The sequence below is a fragment of the Semicossyphus pulcher genome, unplaced genomic scaffold (assembly GCF_022749685.1).
Source record: "Semicossyphus pulcher isolate SPU_LCO1_2020_fin unplaced genomic scaffold, fSemPul1.0.p SCAF_24, whole genome shotgun sequence".
Lineage (NCBI taxonomy): Eukaryota > Metazoa > Chordata > Actinopteri > Labriformes > Labridae > Semicossyphus > Semicossyphus pulcher.
In genome coordinates this window covers 9,505,136-9,527,538 of record NW_027211698.1, presented here as the reverse complement: position 1 = coordinate 9,527,538, position 22,403 = coordinate 9,505,136, and the positions used below count along the sequence as shown (strand labels likewise).

General features: G+C 43.5%; 1 protein-coding gene across 4 annotated transcripts in view; it reads right to left on the bottom strand.

Annotated features, from left to right (window-relative positions):
• Positions 1-22,403, bottom strand: part of dmd (dystrophin) — a 195,945-nt gene that overhangs the window by 86,944 nt on the left and 86,598 nt on the right. For all 4 annotated transcript variants that reach the window (XM_069675656.1, XM_069675655.1, XM_069675657.1 and 1 more), the window contains exons 29-43: positions 20,361-20,522; positions 15,914-16,024; positions 14,607-14,780; positions 14,365-14,520; positions 14,115-14,285; positions 13,858-14,037; positions 13,601-13,723; positions 11,651-11,821; positions 11,135-11,257; positions 10,915-11,049; positions 9,967-10,119; positions 7,871-8,041; positions 1,202-1,324; positions 939-1,111; positions 677-812 (exon numbers count right to left, since the gene is read on the bottom strand). In XM_069675656.1, coding sequence (XP_069531757.1) covers positions 677-812; positions 939-1,111; positions 1,202-1,324; positions 7,871-8,041; positions 9,967-10,119; positions 10,915-11,049; positions 11,135-11,257; positions 11,651-11,821; positions 13,601-13,723; positions 13,858-14,037; positions 14,115-14,285; positions 14,365-14,520; positions 14,607-14,780; positions 15,914-16,024; positions 20,361-20,522 — 2,262 coding nt within the window. The remainder of the gene's footprint in view (positions 1-676; positions 813-938; positions 1,112-1,201; positions 1,325-7,870; positions 8,042-9,966; positions 10,120-10,914; positions 11,050-11,134; positions 11,258-11,650; positions 11,822-13,600; positions 13,724-13,857; positions 14,038-14,114; positions 14,286-14,364; positions 14,521-14,606; positions 14,781-15,913; positions 16,025-20,360; positions 20,523-22,403) is intronic.

Here is a 22,403-nt window from a genome sequence, read left to right as displayed (position 1 = left end):
TTTTAAATTGAGCATCCAAGCTAAAGAATTTCACACGATTAAACATTTTGAATTTGAATTTGAATTTATCAGAAGCACCTCTGTGTCTCTGTGCAGCCTCATACAGCTGCTACCATGGCCTGTACACTTGTACTGTCTTGTTTCGGTGACGTACACGAGGAACTGATAATCAAATTGATTCTGTTAAATTAATAATTGTCTAATGAATGAAAGGACGTCTTACATTACTATAGCAGAGGAGACAACTAGACTTCATATACTTAATACTTTATGATCCCACCTTTATATGTATTTAGCTAATAAGCTCACCAGGAGACGATAATTTGATGTCTCACATCAAACAGAGCATAAATTAATCATGATGGCACAAATTGATGTCACGAATGCCAGATTCCGTCTTGATCTGAGGTCTCGGGCCATAACATGTCACATCTTTTTAAGGTCACGTCATCAGACTGTGACGAGGAATCTGCCTTTTTATGTAAGGCTGAAACATAAACAGGAATCCAAGTTAGACAACAGAAGCAGTTTGGACTTGCTCAGGGGCACTTCAGCGGAGTTAGCGGACACTGGGGATGCGGTTTGACTCATCCGGAGCTGGAATACACTCAGCAGCTTTTGTGCGTGCAAACCTGTTTTTATATGTGTGTCTCTGGTGTGTGTGTGTGTGAGTTACCCTGAGGTGCTGTCTGTGTGCTGCTGGCTCACTCTCGGCCAGTTTCAAACTGCTCTCGGCGTCAGTCAGCCACTCCTCCAGCTCCTTCTGATCCGAGACAAACTTCTGCCACTTGGAGTTGCAGTCCTGCCAGCGCCTTGATGTGCACACAAACACGGATTTTCATTCAACTGCGTGCAACACGGTGACTCAATATCAATGCCTCCTGTACACATATAGATAGATTATATATGGGGACGCTCTCCCTCCACCTCCGTCTTACTTCAGTCTGTCCTGGTGGAGTTTGTTCAGCTTGTCCCAGTTGGTGCCGAGGAGCGCGGCCGTCTCCTGGATCCTCTGAGCCTCCACAGGCCGAGCCCCGGACACCATCTCCTCTCTGCGGGCCAACGCTCCCTCCACTGGGCCTCGGAGCTGCTCGATGCTCGCCTTCACCTCCTGCGTGTGCAAGAGAGGAGCAAAAAAAAAAAACTTTAGCGCTGAAACTTTCTTTTGCTTTTGCTCAATAAACTCTCCGGCAGTGCTGACCTTCAGGCAGTGCTCTTGCTGAGGCAGGTTATAAAACGCTGCGGGCCAGTATTCAGGAGAGTTCAGCTTGAAGTCCGTCTCTGACACTGAGCGCAGCAGCGCCTGCAGCTCTGTAAGGTAGTCCTGGACACACATATATGTTCACAAAGAAGGAGTTTAGATCAGATATAAGCAGAGATTACGTGACATGACATGGAAAACAGTGTGTTATATCATGCTTGTTAAGTCGTCTGGGCTCTGTTTAAGGGGAAGCTGACCAATCTGAGACTCCACATCAGTTCTATAGATATGCCTGAACCAAAGCAATGTAGAAAAAAACACCTATATGTTGTATATTTAATGCTTTGATAAATGAAGCCCCAGATTGTTTCAAGGATGCTTCATCTCTAACTGAGTCCAGATACATAATTAATCCCTCCTGCAAACCGTGATCATATTCAAGCTTCACTTTTAATTTATTTCAGCCTTGAATTTCGACTCCGCTCTTAAAAATGAGATGAATTTTGCATGTCCCCTGACCACGATACACACACACACAATACGCCGACTCAGCACGGCGAAACGAAGCCGCCTCTACCGCTCGAGCAGAGATGCTGGGATATTAGCACCGTTCGCTTCACCTCATTGCTATGCTCCTGTCACCTGCGCGGTCGTCGCGTCAACCCGTTCAATGACACTTTTTAATTAAGTTGAAATAAATGGCACGCATTAGCATTATTCGCAGCCTTGCGGGAAGTTAATGATTGCTGCTGGCCTTAAGCTAACAAGTCAGCTCCGAGTTGGCCTGGTGTGTCAGGAATAATGTTTGTAACCGGGGTGGGATGGGGTGCACGAGCTGACTCACTCGCGAGCTGATGACTGGAAAGCCTTTGCAGGGATGCAACTGCTCGGCCTGGTGAATGCCTACATGCATTAGCTATTTATGAAGCATTAAAGTATACACATGTGATTTAGTACTACACTTCCATAAATGTATTGGGGGATATTTTGAAAAAGAACGATCAAATTTAAAGCAACAAATATGAAGAATTTCTTACTTTTGAGTCCTAGCATGTGTAATGCATCTAGAACCTACATTTCCCATAATGCATTTATTTAGTTAAGCTATCCATGTCTGTTTAGCACCCTTATCTTTCAAACTCAAACCCCAGAAAAAATGAATGGTGAAATTTAAAGCAAGAGAGACCAAGATTTCCTCATTTATGGTCACTAGTGTGAGTAAGGCTTTTAAAGCCTACATTTCCCATAATGCATCAATCTAGTTAAACCATCCATGTCTGTTTAACTCCCTCATCTTTCAAACTCAAACCCCAGAAAAAATTAATAGTCAAAATTAAAGCAGCAGTGACCAAGATTTCCTCATTTATGGTAACTAGTGTGAGTAAGGCATCTAAAACCTACATTTCCCATAATGCATCAAATTAGTTAAGCCATCCCTGTCTGTTTAACATCCTCATCTTTCAAACTCAATCCCGAGTTGGTAAAGCAGGGGCTTCTTAAATTTGTAATCTCTATCCCTAAGCTAAGACAACCTGTATGACATCACTATGACATCATCAAGGTTGTGTTCCCGATAGCAACGATCACGAGGAGCAAACTGGTGTGTAAATTCTGCGCACGGCCTGTTTAACTGTATTTTGCACTGCAGTACATTCATGACAGGAAGTTTGTTATGAAGTGAAACGAAGGGGCAGAAGTTTTAATGCCCCAGTCTCTGTTTACTATTAGCAATGACCATTAAGACAGAGAGGTCTGTCACGCTGGGTTTTAATGGGGTAAACACCATTTTTGCTGTCATTTAGAATGAGAAATATACACATATGTACACACTCTCACCAGGCAACCGTGTCTCTGCCTATATACAGTATTATCACACTTATAAATAGGCAAAGCCTGTTTTGGTAAAACAAATGAGGTTAATTTGAAGTGCTAGTTACTGGCTGATTACTTGCTAATGAAGACTTTACAATTAGTTCTTAAAATATGATCCATGATAATTATTCAGCACAAGGCAGAGAAGTTAAATTTACTTCCACCTCAAGCTGCAGACTGCAACAGTAAAGTTCTGTCTACAGGTAAATGCATCAATAATAATGATCCACTGCAGCTCTGCTGCAGAATTAGTACTTTTCATACTTTAAAGCTCCTGTGTGGAAATTTTCTCTGGTTATGAAACAGACTGAAATTAATTCTGATGACTCTATATGACCTACACAAGCAAACCAGACCATCAGCAACAAGATTGATTATTTATATATAGTTATTTTTAATGCCTGAAACTGCTGGTGGGAGGTAGGTGTCAGACGATGCCTTTGTTTACATTTTCCAAGGCAGAAATGTAAAGTGAGTGATACATATGACTGTATTGTTTGTTAAAAACCACCACTTAAGCATGTACAGGTTAAAATCAGCAAGGAGATCAAAGGTTCGGCTTTGTCCACAGGGGGCGCCAAAATCAACACAAGTTCCACACAGTAGCTTTAAAGAACTTTTGGCTGATTATACTCTTTAAACCTTATTAAATGAACCTTTTCTATGACCATTACTTGTATTCAAAGTGACACTTTTTGACACGACTCAACAGTGACATACATACTTTATATTTAGAGTGTGTGAATTGAGTGAATACTGTTTCTTTAAATAAATATGTGAACTTTAAGGTCAAGTTGAAAGTTTGGGAAAGATTGTGCTCATGGTTTAAATGATTTAGAGTCACGGTTGCACGGGGATGAATGATTTGGGACTTAATGCGCTCACAACCCAGTGTGACAGACCCACGCGTTATTATCTCTCACTTGATAAATCGCATAAATATCAGAGGCCGCATTTAATACCAGCTTTTAGTGTACACACACACACACATAGTTCGACCTTCTCACACATTGTCTTTTACGTTTGGAGCCTGTTGTCATTGTGTGCATGTGTTTGTGATTTGAGGAGTAGAGCAGATCTCGGTGATGAGAGACGGAGGCAGCTAAGAAAAAGCACCAACTTGGCAGTGACAAAATAACACAGCCTGGTACGGTGTTAAATTTTGGACTTAGCTCCCAGGTTTAGACCTTCAACAGGAAGTTTGGTCTGAACATCTATTCTCGTCTTTGTCTAGACTGACTAACGTGCAGCTCCTGCCAGGAAACACACACTCTTCCTCAGCATCTTAAAACTGAGTGAGTGTAGGTGGACTTCTTTGGGAGGATACGAATGTCGTCACTCTTACAGATACAGAACTTTTTAAAATAGATTTATGACTGCAGACCAAATAAATCCAAACCAGGAAGGAATAGAGAACGGCTTGTGTCTCCCACTCTCACGATCTGCTCCACTCTTCTCCACCTTGGACTGAATACACATCTGTACTGTATCGGCTTTATATAGAAATTATTGATATTAAAGTAGCAGTAATTTCTCAATGACGCACTGCTGCTCAGGCACTGAGAGGAGATGGGAATGAGTAATGGCTCTATTTCGATGCTCGCGTTCAGCGAGGTGTGGCAAAGTGGAGTTTTCCTGCTTTCCTGTTGCCAATCCAGCTGTGCACTCCAATCTTAATAGCAAAAGTAACTTGCTGTTTTAGTTCTTCTACTACTGACTCTGATTGGTTATTACGGCATTCCGAGGTCTATTATTTCTCAATAACAGACCGTTGTTAAGAAGAACAGACCGTAGGGATGCGGCTCTAATCACCATTCCGGAGGGTTAACTGTAATCATATCAATCCGCCAAAAGAAGTCTTGTTTACAGTGGGAGAAAAAGAAGGTTGAAGTTGAAGGGCGGTGAATGGAAAAGAAAATTTAGTAAAGTAAAGTAAAAACAGCTAGCTTAGCTGATTTTAAAGTGAGCTAGCTTAGCTCATTTGAATGCGAGTAAAAACAGCTAGCTTAGCTCATTTGAATGCGAGTAAAAACAGCTAGCTTAGCTCATTTGAATATGAGTAATAAAAGCTAGGTTAGCTCATTTTAATTTGAGTAAAAACAGCTAGCTCAGCTCATTTGATTAAGAGTAAAAAAGCTAGCTTAGCTCATTTGAATGCGAGTAAAAACAGCTAGGTTAGCTCTTTTGAATAAGAGTAAAAACAGCTAGCTTAGCTCATTTTAATTTGAGTAAAAACAGCTAGCTTAGCTCATTTGAATGTGAGTAAAAACAGCAAGCTTAGCTCTTTTGAATGTGAGTAAAAACAGCAAGCTTAGCTCTTTTGAATGTGAGTAAAAACAGCTAGCTTAGCTCTTTTGAATGTGAGTAAAAACAGCTAGCTTAGCTCATTTGAATGTGAGTAAAAACAGCAAGCTTAGCTCTTTTGAATGTGTGTAATAACAGCTAGCTTAGCTCATTTTAATTTGAGTAAAAACAGCTAGCTTAGCTCCTTTGAATGTGAGTAAAAACAGCTAGGATAGATCATTGCAAGAAGGCTACATAGTTAACAGCTGCTCTGGATGCAGCTCTCACTGTGAGACTATTTTTAAACAGAAAACAATAAAGATAATTATTTTTAAATCAATAAAATCATTTCCAAATCAATATATTGTGTCAAATAATTGATTTCATATGTAGCCATGTAGTAAGCTGGATAATGTGCAGTGAGCAGGTTGTTACCCCTTCAGGGTGAGACAAGACCCCTCTATGAACCCGGTCAGCGTTCCATGCTGCAATAACAACCTGCTCACTATACATTATCCCTTACATAAACGATTACCTGATATTATACAGAATAATATAATAAGAGAATGCAAGTTGCTTAAGTTTTGGTGCTGTGTTATAAAGTTGTACCACATCTGTGATTACAGACCCTCGCCAGTGTGGAGAGTATGGGAAATCAAGTGCACCAATTACTGCTTAAGAGTCCTTGAGCAATGCACTGAAGTGCCCAAACAGCTTGAGTGGAGCAGCTCGGAGGCCTGGGCAGCTCCCAGGTTTACTGTACCACAATGAAGCAGAGCGAGTGTTTGGTTGAGAGGAAAATGTTGCTAAATTATTTCTCATCGCGCCTGAAGAAATGCATTACTTGGAGTTTGAAATCTGACAGTTCAGATGTGTATTTGTCCAAGTTCTGCAGTTGATACCATGTGGTGTGAGTGCAAGAGGAGGGGGGGGCTCATGTGATTGGTGGAAAGGGTACATACATCTTCAGTGGCTGGCAGGTCAGGGAACTGCAAGTGTGTAATGTGATTGTTTGGCAGGGGTGGCATGCGGTGACACAGAGCCAGACAGAGCAACCAATGAGATTCGAACATGTGAGCTTTCATCACATGTACACATAAGACATGAGGATGAGAATGCAGCAAAGAAACACAAAAAAAGCCTTCAGAGTATTCTCAGTGGGATCTTATTCTTCCTGAAACTACACTAAGAAGCCTTTACATAACACTAAAGCTTTATTGTATTTAAGGATCTCTTATTGTCAACAAATCCAAAATACTAGAGCAGCAAATGCGGATTAATCCACAGCTGAAAATGGTCCCCAATAAATGCCCTTTTTTCCTACTGTTCTAGTAGCGTGTGGGTCAGATCTACAGTGATCAACTGTTTTAGGAGAATGAACTGTATCATACATATATTCTAGGAACCAATGGGATATTGAGCTAAGAGCCACAAACAGGCCAGGCTATTAAAACATGAACATAGTTTCAGTTTTGTTCTTTTCATGGGATTTCTTGACAATAAGACTTACTTACATGCAAGACAATTACTGTAATGGCTAAATATAGAGAATTGTCTTCTATAACTGACTTAATTTCAGTGTATTTAACAACATTTTTCTTATTTGCTTTCTTGCCAGAATTTAGACGAGAAGATTAACTCCAATCTGATGTCTGTATGCTAACTATGGCTCAAATTAGCACCATCCAAAGTCTGAATATTCACCAACAAGATGTTGACTCTAGCAGTTTGATTCAGAATTAGCATTAGCGTTACCTAACTATTTTGTAGAGTGTAGAGCTAGCTAACAATTCTGTAGAGTGAAGAGTTAGCTAACAATTTTGTATAGAGTAGAGTTAGATAACAATTCTGTAGAGCAGAGTTAGCTAACTATTCTGTGGAGTGTAAAGTTAGCTAACTATTCTGTCGAGTGTAGAGTTAGCTAACTATTTTCTAGAGTGTAGAGTTAGCTAACTATAATGTAGAGTGTAGAGTTAGCTAACTATTCTGTAGAGTGTAGAGTTAGCCAACTATTTTGTATAGCGTTAGCTAACAATTTTGTAGCGTGTAGAGTTTGCTAACTATTTGTAAAGTGTGGAGTTAGATAACTATTTTGTAGAGTAAGTTAACTATTTTGCTAGCAGAAGACTAGTGGATGTATTTTTCATTCCTTTTTCCCCTGCTTTCAGTCTCTATGCTAAGCTAAGCTAAGCTAAACTGTCTGCTTGCTCTAGGCTTTATATTTAACGCTCAGACATGACAGTGGTATCAATGTTCTCATCCAACTCGGCAAAGAGACCAAATAGGTGTGTTGGTAATTGAAACCTGACTTTATTTTTGTTTAATTTGTCTGATATTTTTAACCCCAATTTATACAAATTCATGCTAAAAGTTAGTAAAAAATAATTGTTATACCTACTTAGAAAGTCACACACACTGGTTTTTTTGTGGTTTAGACAGTATTAGTGCGTAGAGGTATTAGTATAGTATTCTGTTAGTACTGTAGATATAGAAGTCGTGCCTACTGAAACTCACACATTGTCTTTTGAAGGGCATGAACTTGCCCTCCACCTCAACCCAGCGCTTGTTGAGATGGAGTTGGCGCGGCTCCACTAGACTGGCGGCTCCAGCTTCTGAGAGCTGATTGGCTAAGCCCTGCACCTCCTTAAGCTCCTCCTTCTTCTTGTCGAACTCTGAGCCAATTTCCTATTGGACGAAATCAACCAGGAAGTCACTTGCTATTGGCTAAGCCCAGGGATGGGGTAAGCACAGAGAGGCATGTGGATGTACTTGAATAATACACATTCACACAGGGACAATTATTACATAATAAAAACAATCGCACACACTCCAACATAAACACAACACAGTCAGGACACGGCCTCATGTTTGTCAAAGTCAAACATACACAAAGTATTCAGATTGTATTCTATAAAATAAGAGAGCGGTGCTTTAATTAGGAGGCGCACGCTGCCTTGAGACTTTATTTACATTGAGACAAAGTACAGTCTTTTAAAGAAGTACAGAGGAGTGAATGTTTGAAGTGGGTAGTAAGGGTGAAAAAAGAAGCAGAGACAGAAGGGCAGACAGATGAGCAGACAGACAGGCAGTGAGGAATCTCAGCTGCGGCAATGACAGGCGAGTCTGAGGCGTCCGCTTAGCGAAATGTCATAGTGATCATCTGAAAGTGAAAGACACACATGGAGAGTCAGGGTGGGGGCAGAACAACAGGTGGAGTCCAGGGTTTCACCGTCAAACCTTTTCACATTCAAAGGTGCTGCACCTGTTAGCATGTATACAAGCAGATTTTTGTTTTTGTCAAAGTTAAGAACCCTTTCTTGTTTGTCTCTCATAATTATTAGTGTTATTTTATTTTCTCTGAGAATTTAAAGGGCACTGTGTTGGTTAATTTCCTTTGTAATGTTAATATGTGATGATTACAAGGGCGTATTTGGGCCATTGTAAAAAAAAAAAAAAAAAAAAAAAAAAAAAAGGAGCCGGAGGAGAAGAGAAATATTCCAAGAAAAAGTGGTAAATTTGCCAGAAAATAAGGAGCAAATTTACGACATTATAACGTCTATAGCCTCTTTTATCTGCACGCAAGACGCAGACTTCATAGCAGAGAAAGATTGAGCGACCCTTTGCTGCAAAAGCACCAGTTCTATGCTCCCCGTTTGCCCCCGGGGGTTAAGGTCACACATTAAAGTTACCCTACGCGCTCATGACGGATACTAAAAGTAAACAAACCTTGCGTTATAATACACAAAACTACTTTAAATCAGTGGTTTCAGTCATTTTGTTGTATGGATGGACGCGTATACAAGAAACGACGACCCCAAGATTGTAGCTGACGAAGTGCATTACGCGCTTGGGTGGGTGTCCAGAGGGGATTCATCAGTTTATCCGTGCAAATTTACGACTTTATTATTTATTTATTTATCGTAAATTTGTGTTTGCGTACGTTATTTTCTCAAAAATGTGCGATTTTTTTTTCTGGCAAATTTACCACTTTAATCTCGGAATTTGAGTTTTTTTTTCTGGGAATATTACTCTTCTCCGGTCATTTTTCCAATGGCCCTAAAACGTTAATAAATTACTTAAATGTATAAACAAATCATGTTTTAGCTGTTGTATTGTAAAGTGATAAAACTCAGTGGAGCATACATTAAACTACAGTGTGCAGATTCAGAAGGTATCAGTTTTTATAGGCTATAAAAATATAATTATTATAGTTGAGTCTCAAAAATAACCTGTAATGGATTAATTGATGCTGCACACAGCCCAGTCTTACTCCGAGTCGAACTTTTTTTTAAGAGTAGCTGAAGTCTTCTCCTGGAGACAAGAATTGATCTGCGATTATTTCTTTAAATAGATATGAAGATGATTTCCTGGAACTATTGTGTTCTCTGCAAAAGCCTCGACACCAAACCCTTTGTCCAAAAGCGGGAGAAAAGATAAGGAAAGATTTTTCCGCTGATGTGATGCACCAGGAAAAAGAAGAATGAGAAAAAAACATGAAGAGCTTGATGATGAGGAAGAGAGAGACACATTCCTGAACAAAGGAGGAAAAAAAGGATTATGTGTGTATGAATAGATGCCTGTGTTTTTTTTGTGAGTGTGTGTGTTGTCACCTTGACCCTCTCTCCTTCAGGCGGGTCGGGCAGTTGGTCCACGCTGCGTTGGATGTCGTCCAGCCAGGCCAGCAGGTCATGTGACTTCCTCCTGTACTGGTACCACTGGGGAGCGATGGCCAACGCCTTCCTGTTCCTCAGCACGCGCAGGTCCTGCACACACACAGACGGGTTTGTCTTGGACATAGAGATGCCACTCCTATTTGTCTATTAAATACAAAGCTAAAGCAAGAAGCTGGTTAGCTTAGCATTAAGAATGGACAAAGGGGGAAGTAGTAGAGGTGGGCGGTATGCCGGTTTCAATACCGACACCGGTGTACCATTCTGCCACGACACGGATTTTGCCGCTATTACCAGGGTAAACACACACGTTTACACTGATGACCTACCTTCCCACTGGCCACCCAGGGTAAATTAAGCAAGCTAGCTGTTTCCCCCTGCTCCAAGCATTTAAGCTAAGCTAAGCTAACCAACTGATTCCGAGTGGTATCAAATTTAACATCTAGCTTATTTGCAAGAAAAGCCATTCAGGGAGTAAGCCGCAATCAAAATATGGAACAGTTCAGGAAGGGCTGGTTGTTTGGTTGTGGGACTTTTGACGACATCAGGGAGCTTTCAAGGAGCTTTGGACAGAGGCAAGCTAGCTGTTTCTCCCTGCTCCAAGTATGTATGCTAAGCTAAGCTAACCAACTGATTCCGAGTGGTATCAAATTTAACATCTAGCTTATTTGCAAGAAAAGCCATTCAGGGAGTAAGCCGCAATGAAAATATGGAACACTTCAGGAAGGGCTGGTTGGTTGGTTGTGGGATTTCTGATGATATCATAGTGACATCAATTATGTTGAATATATTGGGACATTAAAGCTGCACTTTATTCATGCTTTGGCAGGCTGCTGAGGATTTAAATTCATTCTGGTTTCATTCCTATAATGTGTGTGTGTGTGTTACCTTGACGGTGTTGTACTTGCTGTTGAGCTGGTTGTGTTTCACTCTGATCTGCTCCCTCTTGTTCTGATCCGGCGCCCTCTTCTGTAGATTCTCTCCTTTCAACAGTAACTCCTTCACTGCACCTTCTTCACAGTCCTGCGCAACACACACAATGTTTACATGTGCATATAGAATATGAATGAAAGCTGTCACTATCCTTGTATGTGTGTGTGTGTTAGACCTTGTCCTCCTGGAAGTCCTCCTCTTTCAGGTTCTCCCCCTGCTTCACTTCCTCCTCCAGGAGCTCCAGCCAGATCTGCGCTTCGCTGTGGTACTGCTCCAGCTCCTTTGCTGACGCTGCCGTCTACCAGACACACAGGACAGGAGGACAGGAGGATCATTAGTGGGCAAGAGAAAGCAAATTTAGCCAGAGAGGTAGGCGCAGATTTAGTGAGTTTGAGGGTAATTTAGTGTGAGAGTTTGAAGTCTGCTAAATGAGGGTTTAAAGTACACTTAGCGAGCGAGTTTGAGGTTGATTTAGTCCGACTTTGAAGTAAATTTAGGAGAGTTTGGAGTCTATTTAGTGAGAGTTTGAAGAACATTTAGGGAGTTCTTGAGGAATATTTATGTGGAAAGTTAGATTAAAGTATTTAGCGAGATAGACGAAAGAATATTCTACTTAAAATAAACAACCACTGAAATATTCATAAATCTTATCAGGCTGTTGGGGCGTAATCAGAGAGTATATTTGTCCTACCAGTCCGGAGGTGATGCGCTGAGCGATGGTGTCAAATCTCTGGTTGAGCTGCTCCACTTTGGGTCCCACCTGCGCCTGGCAGTTCTCCCCCCTGGTGGACATGAGCTCCTGAGCCAGAGCTCGCACCTCCTCCACCTTACCCCGCGTCAGCTCCAGCTCCGCGCGCAACACCTGCAGGACACACACACACACACACACATGCAGGCACACAGTAAGTCAGGTGAATTTCCTAAGGCATGGAAGTTGCATCAGATTTAAAAAGCTTCTTTAAGATTGATTGAAGTTCATTCTGGGTTTGTGAGATGCTGCTTTGAAATTCTGGGCAGAGCGAGGAGAAAAATAAATCATGAATGTGTTTCGGGTAAAATTAAAAAATTATAGAAGAGGAGGTAAAACATTGCAAACAAATAATTTTTCATATTGCTGAACAAAATTCACAGTAATGAGTGAATGACGGCAGAAGGAGGTCATGATGATTTGCACCTAAAATCAACTGAATATCGTAAATGTAATATACCACTACATTTTGTCAATTGACAAATTAAAATTGAAAACTTTTTCCAGTATTAAGATTTTTTGGTGTATTTTCAAGAGGTAACACCTCGGAGTCATTTGTTTTTTTAGGCGTAACAAAGTCAGAGGCCAATTTAAGAAGTTTTTATAGATTAAAAAAAAGAGCTGCATTCCAGTTGCTCATGTTGCTTTATCTTTTTTGTTTTTTTATTACTATAAATCTGTATTTAAATAAAAATCTCACCATAAGATATATATTATATATGATAAATAAACTATTGTGGTCTTCCCCTAGCTTACAAATCAGTATTCATGTGTTTATATATGAGGAAAATTGATTTAAAGTTTAATTAAAGCTCCTGTGAGGAGTTTTTCGCTGGTTATGAAACAGACTGAAATTAATTCTGATGACTCTATATGAGCTACAAAAGCAAACCAGACCATCAGCGACAAGACTGATTAATGTTGAAAGCGGGGGTGTAGGTGTCAGATGAAGCAATTAACTGCACACTGCCTTTGTTTACATTTTCCAGGGTTAAAATTTAAAGTGAGTGATTCGTATGACTGTTAAAGGAAGGAGGATGAGATATAAAAACCACCACTTAAAGGGCCAGTTCGCCGATTTTCAACCTCAGTCCTGCCATGCTATGATGAGGAACTAACGCCATTATGTTGGGGAAAAAATGCGATTTCGCTCTGTGCCTATCTGCTTCTCCAGTGGGCCCTGGAAAACCTCCACCAGACTACGCAAAAGCGTCATATGGCGGGGAGCTCGCTAAACTACACTCCAGTGTCTCTCTCTGGGCCGTTCCTTTCAGAGGGAGGGGCGCAATGCACGCTGGGTGTTGTAGGAATGTAGAATGGGCGAAACCATGAGCTGTTTGTACAACTTTCTCCACAGCTATGGCACCAATTTTGAATATTATTGCTTCTATTGATTACAGAGAACACGAGCTTTGACTGACAGAGGCTTTTTCCATGGGCGAACTGCTCCTTTAAGCACGTACAGGATAAAATTAGCAAAGAGATAAGAGGTACAGATTTGTCCACAGGGGGCGCCAAAATCAACAAACCAAAAGTTTCTCACAGCTGCTTTAAAAAAAAAAGAAAATGTAACAAAAGATACTTTAATCTTATCTCAACTCAGTTAGTGTTCTTATAAAAGAAAGACTGCATAAAAAATGTTTTGTGTAGGAAAAGTTAATATTTTGCATTTAATTTATGCAACTTAATATAAATGTTTGTCGCTGTATTTAAAAACAGTGTAGAAGAACACTCACTGCCCCACAGAGGTCACTAACAAAAGATAAGCGTGTCACTCTGTCTCACAGCGAACAACAGGACAGCTCTAACAGCACATTCGACCTCCCTCTTACCTCATCTACAAACAGATTAGATCGGCTGAAACACAACATACATAAAGACAAGCATAACAACCTTAAGCTCAGTGTCGTTGGGTCCCTGGCTGTCTATCTCGTCCATCTTTTTCTCCGCTCCGTCGATCCATCCGTTCACTTCCTCTATCTCTCCGTCCAACTTCTGCATCTGCCGCTGGTAGTCCTGAGAGAGGAAGAGGAAGACGTTCAGCAAACAGCGACACTAATCAGCTATTTTTAGGGAGTTTGGTGTAAATTTAGAACTAATAAGACAGATGAGCATCGTGAGGTGTTTGAAATTCTGCTTCTCCGTCTGACCAGCAGCAGGTTGAGCCATTCTTCCGCTCTGGATGTGACTGCGATCCAGTTGCAGCGCAGCAGGCTGACTTTGTCGTCCACCAGGCCGCCGTGGCCCCGCAGCACCGCCTTCAGGGCCTCGGCGAGGTCCACCACGGCCTGCAGCTGCGGCTGGCGCTTCTCCGTCTCTGCGTGGATGGACTGCCGGGTACAAATGATCGTTAATGATTGTGTTCTGCTTTATGTGTTCGTGTTCCAATGTGTGTGTGTGTCATTACCTGTGCCCACGCCACCTCTGCCTCAAGGTCGCTGGGCATCCCGTCCACGGCAGAGCGCCTGGTCAGCTCTGCGTCGGTTGCAGCGAGCCACTCCGTCAGCCCGTTCAGCTCCTTCCGCAGCTTCCTGGACAACTTCAGACTCTTCTCCAGCTCCAGTTTACTCTCAGTTACCTTCAAACAAAGGGACAAACCTGCGTCTAGATCTGACTTTGATGATCATGTGTGTGTACCTGTGTGAGTGTGCTCTGACCTGTGATCCCAGCTGGTTGTAGAGCAGCTTGAGCGCGGTCACTCTGTCGTCCAGCTCTTTGGGCTGCTCCGTCTGCTGCTTCTGAACGATCTGTCTGCCTGTCTTTATCACCGTCTCCACCTCGCCTTTCACCTCACTCAGCACCTTGTACAGCTTCTGTTAGACACACACACACACACAGCGGGGTGGCTTAACATCCGATCAATCCATCTGGATCCGCCCGCCGTGGCGCAATTACCCACCATGCACTGCTCCAGCTGCGACTGCACCACGTCCTGCTCCACGCTGCCGATGTCCAGCAGCCCCACCTGGTTTTTGACCCCAGCGAGGATGCGCTCGCACTCGGCCAGCCGAGCGTCGAAGTTCACCGGCTTCTGGAAGAGGCGGAACTTTGTCCACACGTCCGTCAGCATTTTCTGTGAGAGAGGCACAAACATCAGCCGTGTCCCGGTTCAACGGGCGTATTTGAAGGCCAATTGGCATGTCGAAAGCTGTCCCATTGCAGAGGCTTCTTCAGAAGTGGCCACCAAATGCGTCCTCCTTTTCCCGAGCCGCGAAGGAAGCGCCCAACGGATCCTTCCCGGCCCGGGAAAAGGCCTCCCTGAGATTTATCGCGCGGCACTTCAAACAAGACGGCGGCCTCCTAAACGGTCGAGGAATGAAAAAGTTTTTGGTTTCAACTCAGTCGAGTAGCTAAACAAAAAGGGGCTATGTAAGCTAGTTAGCCTGCCAGCTACCTGTTGCTAGGCAAGAGGAACTGCATTTGGTGATGCAAGGTTAAGGGCGGATGGGGAGAAGCCAGCTGAGGCGGTTCGGGCATCTGATTACGATGCATCCTGCGCGCCTCTCTTTGGAGGTATTCCGGGCATGTCCAACTGAGAGGAGACCCCGGGTTAGCCCCAGAGCTCGCTGGAGGGATTATATATCGAGTCTGGCCTGGGGAACGCCTCGGGATCCCCCAGGAGGAGCTGGGAGAGGGACACTTGGGTCACCTTGCTGAGCCTGCTGCCACGGATAAGCGGACTCATTTCAGTTCGGCCTTAGCGTCCAAACAGGCTACGAATGATGCATCCTCCGTAGAGCGCGTCCTTCGAAGGATGCAGCCCCTGAATCCAGCTATAGCACACACACATCACGGCTGCTGGAAGAGTGAGGAAGTGATGTAAATAAACAAGACAGAAACAACAACAAAGTCTTAAGTGCAGCCTGCAGAGGCGCATCCACCTGCTCGGATCGGCTCGTTGGCAGGAGATCACACTCACAGTGGAGTCCTATATCAAATCTTCTCTACACATTAACTTGCAAAATTTTAAAGTCATCTTTCTGTGCGTTGGTCTGTATTTATAATTTGCACGAGTCTAAACTGCAGCACAGGACGGCTCAGCTGGGAGGGTCCGGTGTGTCATGCTAGTAGCTGCTAATGTAGCCTGGAGCTTGTAGCCTGGAGGAGAAATGAGGAGCGGGCTGCAGAGCTAAAATCTCACAGCTCCTTCTACAACTTTTTCAAGTGGTCTGTCTGTGTTTGTAACGTGCAGGTGTGAGAGCGCACCTGTGTGACGTCAATCTGTCCCATGACCCTGTTGGACGGGTCTTTGTCCTGGTTCTTCTTCCTCATGTCCTCCAGCGTGGCCTCATGGCCGCTCAGCTCCGTCTGGATTTTCTGTAAGACAAACAAAACGCCAAAAACTATCTGTAAGTATAAATGTGGATGAGTAAAACTAGAGCCATTAAATGTATAGTGTACCTGCTCCTGCTGACCACAAGGGGGCAGGAGGCGTTAAGGAGAGAGGAGAAGGCGTCTCCACCTCTCTCACACACTTGGTCTCTGTGACCCCTCTCTCTTTTTAAATACCAAGTGGCCTGTAATCACACATGCTCATCCACACCACTCTAATCCAATCATTCGCTCATCATCCTGCGTGTGTGTGTGTGTCGAGTGGAGAGATTACCTTCACGTGTGCCGACGACCACCAGCGCAAAGGATGACGTTTCTCTCTCTCTCCCTCAATCACACACACGCACTCTCGCTCACGTCATTATGAGCCGTGATTTAATTACTTATAGTTTAGTATGGAAGGTGTGTGTGTGTGTGTGTGTGTGTGTCAGAGAAGAAGAAAAAGGGACGAGGATGTGTGAGGGAATTAGACGTCAGAGGAAGAAAAGACAGACGCAGCATGTGTGTGTGTGCGACTGCCGATGGTGTCCAAAGCTGCTCCAGGCTTAATTAGGACCACAGAGAGAAGAAGAGCATGCGCCCCCCTCTCCTCTCTCTCTCTCTCTCTCTCTCTCTCTCTCTCTTCACACACACAAACGCACACACACATTCTGAAGTGTACTTCCCCTCTCCTGTCGCTCTCTTCTCTCTCTACCTGTCAAAGCAGCTGTCTCCGTTAATAAGTCAATCTGACGAGGCCGACGGCTCGACAGGATTTCATGAGTCGACTAAAAACCTGCAATTACAGCTGCTTAGCTGGAACTTTTATTTTGAAAAGCCGGTGCTTTGCTTTTAATTTAACACAAATCTGACCTAAAAATAGAAAGAGTTTAAAGCATGTTAATGCAGCCTGACACAGTGTGATCATTATGGGGTGTAGTCAGTCTTACTCAGGTGATGGTGGGTTTGTTCCCAAATGTTAGTCAGGCCAGGTCAGAACCAACCGGATCCAGCTGAAGTCAAATTGTTCAATCAGAGTCTTGTTACACCGGTGTAAGGCGTCAGTTTACTCCATAAAAGCTGCTTATCAGGTGGACAAATACACCTCTTTCCTAATGAAATTAGCGTGTTGACGCCGGTTTTTCAGACGCCGGTTGTCTCTTTCCCCATTGCCAGTGAAGTATACTCCTGTCGGTCTCTTTTCTGTCACCGTCTGACGTCACAAACGTGCCGGAGACAGGGTTAGTAAACAGTGTTACGATCTTTATTGTATCTATTACTCGTTCATCAAAGTCGCCGCAGACAGATTTTGAACGATTTTCGAGCGCTGCTCGGACGGCGACGGGCGGAATTTGTAACTGAGATGACGAGGAGTCGCAGATGTTACCGACGGAGCATAGCATCGCGCCGGAAAGGGGGCGGGGATTAGCGTGTCGACATGGGTTTTGTGTTCCCATCAATGCCGATCGGAGCCAAAGTGATAATAACCCGGGTCTAGACCTGGGTCTGAATGCCCACGAAGCAAAAAAGCCGTGTGTTAGCGACTGTTAGCTGTTTTTTTGACCAGTGGGAAAAGGCTATAGCCCCAGATTGGAGGTCTTCACGGGTCCACCGGAACCCTGAAACCCGGACGGGTTCGGGTGCACGTTTTATGTGGGTTCAACATCATGTGTCATACGGAAAACCCGCCTGTGATTAGAAAGCGCTGGTCATGATGGAAGAGAAAGGCTGAGCGAGTGCTCCAGCTGCGTTTGCTCAGGAGGTCAAAGGTCAGATCACAGGTCAGGCTCGGACAACACGGATGATAGCCAACTAGAAATGCTAACGTTAGCAGCCGTGGCAAAGAGTCATCATTGTTCAAAAGGACAAAGTTATCTTTATTATGCTCGATGCAACAAAACGTGAATGCTGCTTTAAACATGACACACATTTGTCATCCGTCTGCGTGACCTGTGACCTTCTCTTCCAACCGCCACTCTCCAGCTGTGTGCAGAAAGTAAGCTGGGTCTGCAACACTTTGAATGTCTTCAGGGAGCAGATCTGAGCATGTGCAGTTATCTGTGTATTTATATTAAATCACGCTGAATGACTGCCGGCCTTCCAGCGTGGCTGCTCAGAACAGCTATAAACACGCTGTACAAACACCTCTTCCTATATAACCTTGTGCTTATGGCGCATTACATCAAGCAGTTATGTGTTCTCTCTTTAACATCAGTGCACCTGTGTCGGCTCAGCACTGAATGTGGAAGTTGCTACATAAACCTGGGTGGAACACCATGTGATGACAGATGAATTTAGAGACACCTGACAATTAAGTACTCAAAGTTAAAGTTACTTAGTTACTTTCCCACCCCACTGATTTTTATGATAAAGACATGTTGCCATGGTTACCTTAGACATGCATCCTATGCAAGTGAACTAAAATGAAACTTTGTTATTTTCAAACCTTGGCCCTATGTTTACATGTTTTGGTGTCAAAATTAAACTATGAGACAGCAGCTCTCTTCGCAGCCACCAGACTCCATTGACAAAATCAGCGATTTTACCTCGCAGAACACGGGAAGTTGCTGATGGTCTACTGCTACCTCTATTTGTTTGTGTTATTGTGTGGTGTTTTAAAGGGTTCGTTCGGTTCTGAACTAACGTGTGTAAGGACGTGTAACGAGGCAGCGGTAGACCAGCAAGTCCCGTTTTCTGTGAGGTAAAATTACCGTTGTTGTTAATGGAGTCTGGTGACTTTTAAGAGAGCGATCTAACGGCTGCTTCTGGTTAAACAAACTTCCTTCAGTCTGTGTCAAAGGTGGTGCTTCCTCTGAACTGTCTTCTGTCCTGTTCATGGCTCACTGACGTTATGCAGCTCAGCCCTCCTTCTTCACTGTGAACTCAGTGAAAATCAACCAGCACTGCTGTTTGTGTCTGTCTAGTCCGAGTCAGTTTTTCTTTCTAGCTCGCAATTTCCGTAGATACATTTTTTACTCCGTAACGGATGGATGTACAAATGTAGCAAACTACTTCCTTCATTTATTAAAATTACTGACTTAAATTAAGTAAATACTCAAAAAGTATTTGTAATTTGTTACTTCCACCCATCAGCTGTAGTTGCAGAAACCCCACATTAACAGGTCTAACCTATTTCTCTACTTCTAATAGAACTGTTTGTTATTTTCTTTTGACCTTTTGTTGATTTAATATTTCATTTATCCACCATAACTGAGACAAATCTCCAGGAATGTTTAAAGTTCAGTTTCTCTGTAAAAGGAGGATTAGCGAATATAAAATAATTGTTTTTGTTGTGAAGCAAAGAAATGCACAAATAAACCCATTAGTTTTCTACTTGTTTGGGATTATGAGTGTATTTCAGAGCTGAAAAGGTCTCAGTGGAATAATTTATCATCCGATAAATTAGCTTAATATGACAATGGGAAAAGTTTAGTTCAAGGCCCACGTCTGATTCTGTCATTCCTTAAAGAGAGGGTATTATGCTGTTTCACATTTTAAGACATAATGTTACAATGTTGGATGTCCAGACAAAACGTGGGTGAAGTTTCAAATCTGTAGGTAAAAGTATGTTGGAGAAATCCCCAGGCTTCTCAGCTCAGGCTGCTTTGAACGCCAGGTTTCACACAGTTTTTTCTACACGCTGCACTTTGTGATGTCACAGAGAGCTGGCCAATCAGAAGAAAGCAGGCTTGCAGGGGCGTGGTTTCTTAAGGGACCAGTTTGCCGATTTTCAACCTCAGTCCTATCATGCTATTATGGGGAGCTAATAGTATTATGGAGGATGCTATCCACTTCTCCAATGGGCCCGGGAGGGGCCAGGGAGATTGCTAAACGACACTTCCTCAATCTAGGACGCCCGCCTCCGATGTCATGTCTCATTCAAAATCGTTAGGTTTGAAATGTCGACTGCAGACCTGAAGCTTTTTTAGACGATCCACTGCTGTATTGTCGTCGTATTTCGGATTCTGTAGTAGTATTTCACTCCAGCGTCTCTCGCTGGGCTGTTCCTTTCAGATGGAGGGGAGCAATGCATGCTGGGTGTTGTAGGAATGTAGAATGGGCGAAACCACGAGCTGTGTTTACAACTTTCTCCACAGCTATGGTGCCAATTTCAAATATTATTGCTTCTATCGATTACAAAGAACACCAACTTTGACTGACAGCGGCTTTTTCCAGGGGCGGAGGCAGAGGCTGTATGAGGGCCTGCACAGAGCACCAGTGTGAGAAAAGTCTGGTGTTTTTTAACTGTAAATGATGCTAAGCTACTCCACAGGTATCACAGAGTGAAATATGAAGCTTGAAATTAGCATAAAACGCCCCCTTTAAAAACACTACTCATTACCTGAGCCTCCTGCGGGATCTGCTGGGCGTCGATGTGGTCGGCCAGGTAGGCGGTGAGGTGGCGGTCGGTGTTGGCGAGCGAGTCCTGGATCTGCCGCAGACTCTTGTCATTCTCCTGCGCCCACTGGACGCTCTTCTCCAGCTCCTTCTGCCTGAGCGCCGCCTGAGGAAGCAGGAAACACACCTCGTCAAAAAGCACATAAAGCAGAGTATAAACGCGGGAGTGGATGCTTACATGCATCCAGGTATATAAAAGCAACATCCCATAAACAATAACTTGAATAATCTCCGGATAAGGCACCCGTGAGATCCAGATAAGATGTGAGTGTAAAGAGTCCTCGGGGGAGCTCGGGATATTTCATTCACATATTTACACCCGTTATCTTGTTTACTCGGAGACTTTGCAGCCAGAGTATAAAAAGCCTCGGCTGAATTACATCGCCACCTCTACACACACAGCCTAATACACTTCAGAGGCTGAAATTACGCCAAAAGATGAGTCAAAAATGGGACTCTGACTCATGCAGAAATCCAGCAACAGTCAGGTGGTGAGAGCCTTTTTCTCCCCTCGTACGCTGCCTGCTGCCGTAAATACTCATGAGGCTTTTAAAAGATGAAACGAGATATTTGTGAGGTTTTTTTTTTAATGTCCTCCGGAGGAACTGAAGGCCGCAGAAAGAGGAGGGAAATCAAAGACGAGCGAGCTTATATTTGAATAGATTGAAGAGGTTAAGAGCTTGTTAGCGAGTTAGCTAAGAGGACTAAAGGTTCACACATTGTACTCAAAAGAAGCAACTTAGAGCACCTGGTATGACGTGTTTGATGCAGATTTTAGAGGGTCAAAGTTCACAGATTTCCTGACATCCAGTCCAGTCACCAGCTTGGGAAGTGACGGCGTGTTCAGATGAGTCAGCAAAATAAACTCCGTCATTTCTTGGTTCATTAAATCCCCCGAAGGAGCGCCCGTTCATCTGTTTCTGATGAGTCTCAGTTTCACTGACTAACAACTGCTGCATGAACCCGAAGAAGAAACATTTTCCTGTGATTTACTTTAATTAAGGCGTCTTGCCTTTGCCGCAAATTCAACATCAAAAGTAAAAATGAAGCTTTGTCAGGTCTGTCCTCAAGAGGAGATGAAAAACTACTCGTTTGTTGAACCGAGGTCGGGTCAATCGTTTCTGCTGCATTCGAGAAAGTCGGGGAAATCCAAACGCTGAGCTGCTTTCGTGAAACAGCATCAAGGGAATTTGTCTCTTGAGATTGTTAGCTTTTAGCATGCAGATGTCTGTTTATAGAGATCAATAAGAAGCTAAATCGTTGCCAGATGATGCCTGCTTTTGCTCTCCGTTCGTGCCGTTCCTTTCAGAGGGAGGGCCGCAATGCACGCTGGGTGTTGTAGGAATGTAGAACGGGCGAAACCACGAGCTGTTTGTACGACTTTCTCCACAGCTATGGCGCCAACTTCAAATATTTTTGCTTCTATCGATTACAGAGAACACCAGCTTTGACTGACGGTAGCTTTCTCAAGGGGCGAGCTGCTCCTTTAAATTAAGGTAAATGTTGAAACAGAGTTACAAGAGCTCCTTCCAGTTTGAACTCTTTGACCCCTTGTTCCTTAAAAAGCACCGTCAAGCCGTCTTGCTGCAGGTCAGCGTGAGAGTTGGACATCACAATCGATTATGCTGCAAAAATAAGAGCTGTTCATTTGCTATACGTTGCTACAATGAAGCATGAGGTCATACACAAAACACAACACCCCCCCGCACACACACACACACACACACACACACTCTCCCTGTACCCTCGTGAAGGCCGGACTCCGTGGTTTCTCCCTCATGTCGTCTCGGAGCGACCGGCCGCATCAGCACCGCTCGCCGATCTTGTGAGTGAAAGCGCCTGGCAGCGACTGAAGTGTTCCCTCTCTCTCCCCCCTCCCCGAGATTAACTAACAAACACACCAATTAGTTACATCACAGGCCTGTGTGAGCTCGTGTGTGTGTGAGAGAGAGCAAGAGTGTAGATGTGGTTACAGGTGAGCATGCTA